The 13,133-nt window shown below is 34.1% G+C and overlaps 1 protein-coding gene across 1 annotated transcript; it reads right to left on the bottom strand.

Annotated features, from left to right (window-relative positions):
* Nucleotides 1-1,768: 1,768 nt before the first annotated feature.
* Nucleotides 1,769-12,962, bottom strand: LOC111085355 (glutamate receptor 2-like). The gene is made up of 6 exons (XM_022383548.1): nt 12,864-12,962; nt 11,903-12,064; nt 9,823-9,976; nt 6,737-6,954; nt 2,404-2,690; nt 1,769-2,000 (listed from the first exon to the last, which is right to left on the bottom strand). Exons 1-6 carry the CDS (start codon nt 12,960-12,962, stop codon nt 1,769-1,771), a joined length of 1,152 nt encoding a protein of 383 aa, XP_022239256.1.
* Nucleotides 12,963-13,133: the final 171 nt, after the last annotated feature.

The following is a 13,133-nucleotide window of genomic DNA, read 5'->3' as shown; positions in this document are numbered from 1 at the left end:
ATAAAAGAGGGTGACAACGTGACGGGAGAATAATATAATGTGTGTGTAGTTAGTGAGTAATTGATCTGCAGTGAGAAAGTATTGTTGAAGTTACGTTCGTTATAGCGTTTGTTTTAGCGTGATTGTTGAAATCAAGTGATCGTGAAGTTATATTCAGGAAGAATAAGCCAGTTTTATTAAGTAAGGACTTGTGTTGCTAAAGTTTCGTCTGAACGAAGTTACGGAAAGTTAATTAACAAACGGAGACGTAACAATATATATATATATATATGCGAAGAGTTTTTCTATTTCATAAAATTAATCTGGTTTCTTATGTTACAAAGTGTGTTTTAGCACAAAGCTACACAATGGGCTATTTGTTAGCAAATAAATGAAATCTATTCCACAAAAAATAACAACAACAAAATGATTTAATATATTTACAAAGACCAAACAGTGAATTTAACTTGGTGGTCTAATCAGTTGTTTTTTGTTTTGTTTTTTAGGGCAAAGCTATACAATGGACTATTTGGGCTCTGTCTACCGTGGGGAAACAATCTCCGTATTTTAGCGTTGTTCACAAACTCACCAGGGGACACAAACTACTATAATTTCAAAGGTTGATCATTGCGTTCCCAACATTTAAATTTATTTTGAACTAATTCTGGTCTTCTACGTTACAGAATTATATTAAAATAAACAAAACATTCTGTTCGTCGTAAGACAACGATTTTCATAGTCGTCGATCCAAGAACGATATTGGGAAGGCAAAGTAGAAGATATAATTATTGAAAAAAATGTTTATTTGTTAGAAATTCAAACGCCTACATAAGTAATGATATTTCTGCACGTGCCTATAAGTTGATACCTACCTCTCTTTACATGATTACATGCGCAGAAGAGCACAAAAGCACACATGCATAATCATTTCTTAATCAGTAATAAAATTTGTACAGCAGACTCCACACTGGACTTTGAATTCGGACGTCATTCGCAGAAAGTACGTAATGTATAACATGCGATATTCAAAAGTTAACACAAATTATATTTGATATATTTGGGATCGACCCTCTTTAACTCCTTGTTTCTAGTATCCACCATGCATTTAAGCTGACTGCGACTTGTGATTTGTTTGGTTCTTAAGAAAAGCTGACAAAACAGATATAAATTAGATTTACTAATTCAAATTGTTTGAACTCGATCGTTATTCCTCGTAGTTAAACATTTAGCAGAGGGCGTTACGCTCTGTAAGTGTTGTGAGTATTGGTATTAATTAATTCGTTTGTCGCTGAAATTTGGGGGTTCGATTCTCACGACACACACAGCGTAGATAGCCCATTGTGTATCTTTGCGCAAACAAAGGGTTGGTTAATATTATTAGCACGAACAGTATACCGAAATTGTAGGAAATAAAAATGATAAAGAGAGATCTGCTGACATTTCCTTAATGGCAGGCAGTCTCGTATATAGGTTACGTTATAGAAATCAGAGTGTTAAGCAAGTTATTCGCTAAACTAGAACTGTATCTTTCTTACATCAGCGAAGCGACAATAAGATTATATACGTTGCTTACTTTACCTTCAACGCCCATATTAATTCGGCAACTCTCCAACGAGAATGCTAAGTAAAACCGTTGTGGTTTTGAACAACGAAAGTAATTAGTTAGTGACTGGAATATTTATAAAATAAAAGGCTGTATTTCGAATAACTGCAAGCAATTAGAAAAACTAGCTTTCTGAAACTAATTTTATATTTATAAAGTTAATCATGTTGTCTTTTCGATTATCACCTAACGCATTTTAAAACGTCTAGAGAAATCTAACTTCGACACATATTCGAGAACGAGAACGACCGTTGCTATGGTAACTCCTATCAGCCAAATCGCAAAAGTAGCGCGTAATTCGGTAAAGCTGAGGGTTTTTCCTTCAGTGTCACTGTAACGATCTTCACATTTCATCCAATCGGCCTTCACTTTCCAAATCCAATGTTCGATAAATCCTCCTTCTGTAAGTCGAGTTAATCTAGAGGAAATGTGAAAAAAATAAAAAATTATTATATTTCAACGCAGTTCATTTTAAATCAAAGATATCCATAAACAGTTACTGATCAGACATTTTCTTTTAAGCTGGTTTCTGCATTCAACCATACTTGATTAACTAAATTATACTTGTGATTACTTTAAGGCCTATTTATGCTCTTTAAACCTCGTGTGTCTGAAAAAAGTTGATTGGGCAGCTTTATTTGAAACAACAACAACAACAAACGTTTCAGTCATCATTTAAAATTATATATCATATTATGTTAGAGACAGGAAAGTAAAACCAGCAACGAGTTTTAAGTTAATCAACCTGTCACATTACACTGGAGTTGTTTCGCCAAGTTTCTAAAGAAAGGATAATCGTGACAAGAGAAATAAAGACTAACACAGTGTTAATTCTTTTTAAAAGTTGACGATGAGAATTCTTCTGAACGGCCATCGCTAAAGGATGTCTGTAGAAACGTTCACGACCAAGATAGAACTTCCCACCAGGTATCAGGTAACAAATCTGGGAAATAGCGTAAGTAGAAGACACCAAGTCTCCGAGAATAACCGAAGACTGCCGGACTGTGCTTTGAAAATTTGCCAAAGTATATACTTCGCTGGGGTCTACAAGTCCAAAGTGATTTTTTAACTGAGACCAGACCTTCTTCTGATGACCCACAAGAGACATCTGGATGATTGAAGAAAACGTGTTTCGATTATTCATCTGACGTGGAATTATTTACTTGTTACCGAGATCTTATTTTAATAATATTAAGATTAATTTTGTTGGAAATATATATTATTTATAAAACTGATCTATTCGTTAATGAGACCTTATTTTAACAGTAATATTACATTGGTTTAATGCAACCTATTATATTCAGTTTTCTTAACTCACAACTGCGCAATTGGTTATATGCATTATGTCCGTTGTGGGGTTCCAGCCCTAAATTCTAGCATTATAAGCCCACGAGTTTACCGCTGAGCCACCAGGTGACATACTTTTATTAGAAAACACCATTTATAATATTGGGCCTATTTTGAAAATTATCTCCAAATGCAACACAATCTTTATTTATTTTTGTCGCCCCCCAATGGAACAGCGGTATGTCCGCGGACTTATAACGCTAGAAACCGGGTTTCGATACCGGTAGTGGGCAGAGCACAGATAGCTCATTGTGTAGCTTTGTGCTTAATTTTAAAACAAACAAACAATTCTTTCTGTTTTTTATAGCTGCTTTTATATCAAATATCCCCGTCACACCAAACATGCTCGCCCTTTCAGCCGTGGGGGCGTTATAATGTGACGGTCAATCCCACTATTCGTTGGTAAAAGAGTAGCCCAAGAGTTGGCGGTGGGTGGTGATGATTAGCTGCCTTCTCTCTAGTCTTACACTGGTAAATTAGGGACGGCTAGCGCAGATAGCCCTCGTGTAGCTTTGCGCGAAATCCATAACAAACAGACAAACAAACCCTTTCAATACGATATCTGTTTAAGAAACAACATAAAACTGTGAAAAAAAAAGAGATACAATAACGAAATCTGTTTAATGGAAAATATGGTTGCGAAACACATATTATCATTCAAATAATTAATTCGTGACCTGAGTCTTGGTACTTATTTGCTTATTTGTTGACTATCTGAGCTATGCCCACCGCGGCTATCGAAATCCTATGTTTAGAGTTATAATCTCTCAGATGTACTGCTGAGCCACCAGGGACGTCTTGGTATTTAGATTCACTTCACCTGGTAGGATTGTTTTTCTATTTCATCAACAACAATAAAAAAGCTTTATATATTTCAAAGTTATTTGGATTTCATAAATATAATTTTGGTTTTATATTTAAATAGTTATTTCTGCAAATTATCGCACATGAGCTAATTACAACTAACTACTTCCAAATCACCAGTGAATTGGCGGATCAGTTTTTTGCTATTTTTACTTGGAAATTTAAACCATGCATATAATACCTTTGATTTCATGGTACGTTATTTAATGGCTCGGTGGTAAGTCTACAGACTTATTACGGTAAAAATCGGGTTTCGATACCCGTGGTGGAAAGAGCACTGATAGCCCATTGTGTAGCTTTGCACTTAACAACAACCAAAAACTTTTTACGGAGCGAAAACTAAATATTCCTAACATCAAAACTGCCTTCTTGGGTGATTTTCTTAAAATTCTGTATATATATATTTTTTAAAGAATAAAGTATTACAGAAAATGAATTGTGTACAAATTTTAGGTTGCCGGAAATTACCTGATGATGAACTGAATATACATATAGTCGTTTTTCTCTTACCCTTTCTGGCGGGAATCTGAATTGGAAGAGTAATTCTTCGTTATCTCGCTCGAGTAAATGGCTTAACCCAGAGAAAAACAGAAGAAAGAAAAACAACGTAGCGTGACAAAAATAGAGAACAAGAAACAATTATTAGAAACCAAAGTGAACAAGAAGAAATAAAATATAGGAACAAGGAAGAATTGAGTGGATAAGCTCAAGAAGGTGAATAAAACGAAGTAACACCAACAACAATAAACAGCTCAATTGAAATGATAAGGAGTACTCAGAGAGAAACGAACTTTTAAAGATTGACTTCAGAGAAGGAAGAACTTCGGAAATGAGTGATGTTGTAAACGACAAACAGTGAAAGAAGGAATATGCAGCTTCGGCGAGAAAAACAAATTAGAAACTAGAAATCGGAAGAAAGCGCAAGCATCCAAATAGGACGAAAGATGAACAAAAAACAAAAGTAAATACAATCATAAAAACACACACACACACACTAAAAACAAAATACTGATTAAACTGTTTAAGCCTGTTATTTGTTGTTGAGCAGAAATCTACATTGGGCTATCTGGACTATACCCACAACGGGCATCGAAACCCAGTTTTTAGCGTTATAAGACCTTAGACTTAGCGCCTAGCCTCCTAGAGAGAGGCAAAAAAAAAAAACCGTTATAAAATGGCGGGAAAGCGAAAGACGCGAATGATTTGAAAAAAAAAGTGTCTTGATTCAGTTGTGTTAAGTAATTAAAAAAGATTGGTCTCCAGCTTTCTTATGATTTAGGTGATTTAATAATAAAAAAAAAACCGCTTGAGAAACAAAACAAATAAGAAACAAAATGTCCAGCTGGTGCTCTATACTTTGCAAATAAAATTTTAGCAAATAATATCTTAAGGAGGAAAGAACCCTTAATACAGACAAAAACATTTAGTGTCACTTTACAAACATATGCACTAAATTTCAATAAATACAAATGCAGGAAAAGAAACATATTATAGTAATACGGGGTAGAAATAACTGTTGGAACGCTTAAGAACTTACGGATATTTTTTGTATTTTCTTCAACATTCTATGTAAGTTTCGACTACGCTCGTTATTTTTCGTGATTTCAACTAGCTCAAGTAGTTTCGGAACTATTAAGCTTTCGTAGAATCATTATTTCGTAACGAATTCGATAACAAAAACTGAAGTGTTCAGTTTGATAAGTCATAATGATGACCAGTAATGCAGCCCCTTATGTGGAATGCCATTTCGTAATAACTTGATTTATGTATAATATTCCTTCACAAATCGGATTCTACCCTTTTTTTCTTATCTATAATACATATAGAGTTGTGACGATTACTCGGATATCCGAATCCGATTCGATTTCCTTTCGGAAATCGATTTCAAAATGATAAGATCTGCACTTATTTCTGTTCAGAAATAGAAAGAATAATTTGTTTGAATGTAAAAGTTTATCGCTGAACACACACAAACAAATCTTTCAATGATTAAATATTTATTTATATTGAGCAATTATGATAATCCTTACGTATCACGTGACTTATGACAGGTTGGATTGCATTTACAACACTCAATCACCTAATACCACAGAAATTGACCCGCTGAATGAAAAAACAAATCCACGCATGCGTATTGTTTCTAGAAAAGGGTACGACATATTCACTACGTTGTTTCTGCTTCTTGGTTTTGACTTTTTCTATACTTTCATCATATTTTCTTATGTTTGATTCAAAATGGCGGACGACTATTCGATTCGATTCGCTTTTATCGATTTCAAAAATTCAAATTGTAGCAGCCTAAAATACGTAGGAATTATAAATATATTGATAGGTAAGAAGACGTAACACAGATAATGGTATCCATGGGATCCATTTCTGCCCATTCTGATAAATTCTTACTAACAAGTGACTCCCAAAGTTTTGTTGGCATTCCCTGTTAAGGATGAAAAGGGATCCAAACATTATAGTCATAATGGGTGCCCTTAGTGGAATGTTTGAACTCAAGAAACACATTCGTATAGATTTCAAATTATACAAAATGTATTTTAGTGAGCTAATTAGCGATTTATTTTTGGCAACTGCGAGATAAAATAGCAGAAATGTCAGTTATAATTCAGACTGATCGAGGGAAGCGGGGGGGGGGGATCCCAAAAGTTCATAACGACAAATGTGTGGAATACCATCTCCTCCTCCAATTTGAATTTTACAGTCTAATCATTAATAAAAAATATCGCCTTATAATCGGGCCAATACAGTATATTAAAAACATTTGGACTTAACATTTGGATTCCGCATTACTTGTAGGATTAGAGACAGACAAGTCTATACCTGTGTCAGAAACTTAATGCTGGTATCGCATTTGAAGTGTAATTCGCTAAGTATAACAAGATATGAAGAAGTTAGTAAGTACGATGAATTTTTTTGGTTATAACATAAATCTACCTGAAAATAATTAGAGTATGCACCTCCAGACCTCAGAACAGGGCGAATGTGTGGCTTATTAGAAAGATCATACAACGTGTTGATCCTTGGTGGCTCTTTATGAACTGCCATTGCTGCCTTAAGTTGACCGCCGAAAGCATGTATAAGGACTAGCACTGCCAGCCACCAGATGCCCATCACGAGGCGCCATGATAAATAGGTGCCTATAAAACCTGGTGCTGTGAGAAAAGAAAGACATGCAATTAATAAAAAAACTGGTTTAAAATCAGTTCACCATACTTGTATAACTTGTTATAGGAAGATATCATTTTTGTGTTCATGACTATATATAGATAATAAAACTTTTAAGTATATCTATATATGTTTGTAATTAAGCACACAGCTACATAATGGGCTATCTGTGCTCTGCCCACCACAGGTATCGAAACTCGGATTCTAGCATTGTAAGTCCGCAGATATACCGCTCTGCCACTGGGGGGGGGGGACGTAAAGGAAAGCAAAAAAAGATGAAAAGCAAAGTGTAATTAATTAGTCAGTTGAAAACATATTGGAATCATAACTTTAATTCCTCAACTATAATGATTTTATTCCATGCGAAAAGCAGTAGAATCACTAGCTTGGAATCCGCCAAACTTTTGTTTTGTATAACTGTTATTACACACGGCAAAAGTATCCGAACAAGAAATTTTACTGCATGTAACGTAGAAAAAAAGTATCCTTTTCCAAACGGACTTCTTTGTTGCATTCTGTGTTCTAAATACGCGATATTAATGTTAAAGCTATAAAAGTGGTGTTTTAAAATTCTTTATGAACCTTATCAAAAGCACTCTGAATATCAATCATATAAACATTTTTAATTTTATAAAGTATACTATATATTCACTAGGTGGCAGCACATGACAGTAAAGATTATCCTGGTGATTTTCTTGCATACTGTTTGACGAAAATGAATCAGATGAAACTTCTAGCAGAAGACTTCCTGCTCTCGTCCAGACTTTTAATAATTTTGAATCAAATACGAAAGAACTAGGATTGTATCAGACACAAGTAGAACTGGGATTGTGTTAGACACAAGTAGAACTGGGATTGTGTTAGACACAAGTAGAACTGGAATTGTATCAGACACAATTGAGATACAAACATTTCTGAAAACTATTTTGGCCGATGTGAAAGCTACAAAAACAACAACAACAACACACACACAAACTGAAGAAGTTACAAGATATATAAAAAGGTATAGCCAATCACAGAAAAAAAGTAAAATGCAATCTCAAATGTATCCTTATGCAACTACCAAAGGCTAAAGCTTGAAGGCCACCAGTTGAAAAAAACATACTAGGTATTCTTGAAGCACTTGGGGGCTTTTTCCACAACCTTTTCCATGCTAGCTAGTTGAAAGATGTGTTGCCTTATGGAGGTCTACAACAACAACAACAACAACGATTATTTTGGACCTTGACGCAGTAGCATTGGGCAAATTCTTCCAGACAGAACTCATCCTCCTAATGTTTCCATCAAACAGACTAAGGTTTTAAAACAATCGTGCAATCATTTAACACATATACATACAATTAGGTAATCAGACATTTTGTACAGCTGTTTCATGCCAATATTTTTAAAGACGAATTCTGCACACAAGCTTATATATATTACATGTATTTCTTCTGACAGCAGTGCTTGTCATCCAAAATCTGCTGGAGTTTATACGACCTCCATGGCTGGAAGTGTGAATTTGATTCATGGCCATACCTACTCAAGACTATTTGATCCAATTCACTTAAGCCACTGCTGGTTTTAATTATTAATTTCTGGCCATTTTTATATCAGAATTGTTAGAAGTTTCAAACACGGTTTTTTTTTGTCTTATGGAGCTTGACTCTGATGTCGTTATTTATTACTTTGAATAAAAAAAAAACTTTAATGTTAACTTGCTTTGTTTTCAATTAAATGACACAGCATTACACAGATAAATCACTGATGGACATGTTTATATATATGCATCTATGATAATTTTTATCTGAATGTTACGTTACACCCAGAAGGAGAGGAGAGAATATATGTGTGTACGTTACCAAAGCTTAACCACGGGAAGGAGAGGAGGAGGGGGTAAAAATGGGCTAAAAGTTATCTAATTTGGCTGAATTATAAACAGTTTGTGCTTTGAGCTTTAGTAAGACAGCATCCGTAACCACATATTAAAAACGTTTTCCGGCTCTCGAATCCTGTGGAAAAATAAGCACTATAGGCAATCTTATACTTATGTAGTTTTCTCACCTCAAATCAGAAGTAAGTTTACTCATATTGCTTTTGTTGCAAATAAAGCGGTAAATCCAGCTGTGACATTTTTTGTTAGGTATATAAATATCTCGGCTAGTCCAGGAATAAACGTTTTATAATATATTCTACGACTCTATAACATCAAGAGCAAATACTTTAAAATTGTAACAAATGTCTGAAATCCAGCTCTGAGGTACGCAAAAGGTTGAATACATTTAGCTATGCATCTATGTCATCTGGTGACAAGATGGAGCACCCTCATTTTGAATAGAACTAAATAAAGATGTTTGAATAATAATATTAAACTCTGCCATATATATAGGCTAAAGCGAACAATATATATATAACAACTTTCGATCAGAGTAGGCTATGTACTTAGAGTGAAACTAAAAAGCAAACTGGCTAATTAAATATATTTTTCTTGCGTTATCTACTTATAAAAATTAGAATGCATTGTTTCATCAGTTGGATACCCTCGCTGTTAACTATATTTTCGGCCGTAAACCCAATAATATCTCACGACGTTCAGCAGCTTAGGAGATTTATGTTAGTCCTAAATATAAATTTTAAGCTAACAATGCAAATCAGTCTTTATAATACAAGTTCAATAAATAAGGACAAATTAAACTAAAAAAACACGCAATTATGTGGATCAGAGCTAGCAGTTCTTGATACTACCGATTCACGCAGTTAGTCAGATTTCTAAAAAGCTTGATCCAGTAATTCGTCACAGACATATCTACAACACTACCACGCTTTATTAATGTATGCATGCGTTAACGTATGTATAATAATATATCTATACAAACAATTGAAGAAGACGTCCAGCAGCAGCTTCCTCCAAATTTTCATGAAACGTCCAAGTCTGAAATAAGCCGTGTTTTCTGGTCGACTGATAACGCTCTGAACCAATGATAAGGTGAACGTGAAAAGTAGAAACGACGAAATCATTCCACACCAAACCTGGAACAGAAAAAATAAAAAAAAATGTTTTCTTTCGTAACTCACACGAAAACTAACAACTAGAAGTGGTGCTAGTCGAACAACTTTACTTACTGTTTTGTACTATGTTGTACTTAGGAAACAAGAGGGATATGCTTTAAGTTACAACTGCCCAATGTCAAGTAGATATAAAAAAAAGTATTTTATATAATAGTTGTTCTTAATTGCTCCTCCAGTCGTATTTCATCATGTCTGAGTTATTACAGACGCTCGAAAATATATTTTTAAAGTTGTGCGTCTGTCTGGGTCATTGTTTGGTCGTGTTATGCCCCACCTGGGAGGGTCACGTGCTATTTAGACCTCTTCCTCTTCCTTTTAAAGTTGATTGGTTTGATTTGTTTTGAATTTCACGCAAAGCTACACGAGGGCCATCTGCGCTAGCCGTTCCTAATTTAGCAGTGATAGGCAGCTAGTCAACACCATCCACCGCCAAAGCTTGGGCTACTCTTTTACCAACGAATAGTGGGATTGACAGGTCACATAATAACGCCCTAATGTAGCTTTGCGCGAAATTCAAAAACAAAAAACAAACAAACCTATTATGGCCAGGGTTCAGGACTCACTTTGAGGCTCTGGAAACTTTCGGATATTCTCATGCTTTTCCTGATAGTAATTATCCTAATTTTGATGCATTTTTATTGGGAAAGATTGAAAAGATTGATTACGCCACTGTGCTGTAATTACAAAAGATATCTTTCCTAATGTTAAATTCCCAAAAGCAGCATCACAGAATTTTTATTTTAATAACACAGGATTTAAAAAAACAATATAGAACCAAATTTTTGATTTTTTAATATTCTAGGTCTTTAAAAACTATGAACGATTATAAACGCCAGTTTCTACCCTACCCACATTATAATATGTTCCTGATATATTAAGTAAAATAACTAATTTGAAAGAAATATGCCGACGTTAATCTAAAATCCCAAGTTAAGAAAACAAACTGAATATCCAGGAACTAGGTTGCCCCCCCCCCCCGGTGGCACAGTCGTATGTCTGCGGACTTACAACGCTAGAAACCGGGTTTCGATACCCGTGTTGGGCAGAGCACAGTTAGCCCATTGTGTAGCTTTGTGCTTAATTACAAACAAACAATCAGAAAATTTAGAATATATTCACACTTGGCAAACATATTAGTAAAGGGTGTTGAAAAAAATGTTTTACCTCTCAACAATCTTATATACATTGCGAACCGTGGTGTCTGTTTGAGCGTTCTTCTCTCACTCGTTTGAAAAGCTGTGCACGCACGCAAAGCTCAACATTCACTTTTGAAATGACGGGAGAACAAGCATGGATAATACTGATGCCAAATTTTATTTCGCAAATAGAACACTAAATTGTTAGGAATTAATCACACTATCGATCGCATTTCAAAACACGACGTAACTTAATGAATAAAAATATAGGTTTACCGTATGTTATTGTTGAGCGACTCTTGGCATGACTGAAATGTTCAACAATTACTTTTCGCGGTGGGCGGTATAAGTAGCTCAGGAGTTTGGCTCTGAGTGAAACCAAGAGTGCAAGACAATTAACCTTTTTAAACTCCATGAAAAAATGTAGATTGATAGATTAACTTAAACTTTTCCCGTCACTGGGGACGGGTACTTTTTCTTGTTCTAAATAAGACATGAGCGAAAGTCAACTTGGATTGTTTCAGTCTGCGTGTATTATTATTATACATATTTTTGTACCCAAACTTGTCAAACATGGACTCTATAGAAAATCCTTCTTTTATTACTGAATGTGTGTGTGCACAAAGTTTTGCTATTGGTAGTCTAAGGTTTTTAATAAAAAGGTAATTATGTTAAAAGTATTAAGAAAATACCTAATTTGAATTTTTAAATGCTTAAAAAAACTGTTATTGATCCTAACTTGTAAACTTACCTGCCAGTTAAAAGCAAGAATAAAAGAAAACATGTTAAACTGTGTTTGTCGCTGTCGTCCACCAATAATTCCAAGATAGTTGTCTGTTAACTGTTTCGTGTATTCGATTACTTGTGCTCTTTCTTCGGTGACAACGAAAGGACCAATAGCAAGATCTACTTCCTATAAAAAGAAATTAATAAAATAAAATACCCAAGAAGACTATGAAGCTAACTATATGAAATATCAAGATGACAATTCTCAACAAATATTATAAATGTCAGGATGACAATTCTCAACTAGTATTATAAATGTCAGGATGACAATTTTCAACAAGTATTATAAATGTCAGGATGATAATTCTCAGCAAATATTATAAATATCAGGATGACAATTTTCAACAAATATTATGAATATCATGATGACAATTTTCAACAAATATTTTGAATATCAGGATGACAATTTTCAACAAATATTATAAATATCAGGATGACAATTTTCAACAAATATTATGAATGTCAGGATGACAATTCTCAACAAATATTACGAATATTAGGATGACAATTTTCAACTAGTATTATAAAAGTCAGAATGACAATCTTCAACAAGTATTATAAATGTCAAGATGACAATTCTCAGCAAATATTATAAATGTCAGGATGACAATTTTCAACAAATATTATATATATCAGGATGACAATTTTCAACAAATATTATGAATATCAGGATGACAATTTTCAACAAATATTATGAATATCAGGATGACAATTTTCAACTAGTATTATAAAAATCAGAATGACAATCTTCAACAAATATTATAAATGTCAGGATGACAATTCTCAACAAATATTATGAATATCAGGATAACAATTTTCAACTAGTATTATAAATGAGAGGATGACAATTTTGATGCACATTATTTTTTAAGAACTCAATTTTTCGTCAGATCTAAATATTACTTTAGTCATCTTACTGTACTTACGTTTCTGTGCAACATTCCAATCATTCCATTCCAGGTTCCATCAGACAACTTCTTTCCCCACCCCCTCTCTGTAGGTTCTATAAAAGTGTGACTGGACATAACAGTAATACAAATAATAAGTATTAGTAGTTGAATGACTCTAAAATATTTAAAATAAGGCCAGTAATATTCGTGTAGGTTCTATAAAAGTGGGACTGGACATAACAGTAATACAAATAATAAGTATTAGTAGTTGAATGACTCTAAGAGATTTAAAATAAGGCCAGTAAT

Source organism: Limulus polyphemus, unplaced genomic scaffold, assembly GCF_000517525.1.
Source record: "Limulus polyphemus unplaced genomic scaffold, Limulus_polyphemus-2.1.2 Scaffold345, whole genome shotgun sequence".
Taxonomy (NCBI): domain Eukaryota; kingdom Metazoa; phylum Arthropoda; class Merostomata; order Xiphosura; family Limulidae; genus Limulus; species Limulus polyphemus.
Note: the sequence above shows the minus strand (reverse complement) of the source record. Positions and strands in the feature narration are given on the sequence as shown.

Coding starts and splice junctions, on each gene's coding strand:
- LOC111085355 (XM_022383548.1), bottom strand. CDS start 12,962: ATGTCCAGTCACACTTTTATAGAACCTACAGAGAGGGGGTGGGGAAAG. Junction 9,977..11,902: donor TTCTTGCTTTTAACTGGCAG/GTAAGTTTACAA, acceptor TTTCTGTTCCAG/GTTTGGTGTGGAATGATTTC. Junction 2,001..2,403: donor TTAAAAAGAATTAACACTGT/GTTAGTCTTTAT, acceptor CATTTCCTCTAG/ATTAACTCGACTTACAGAAG.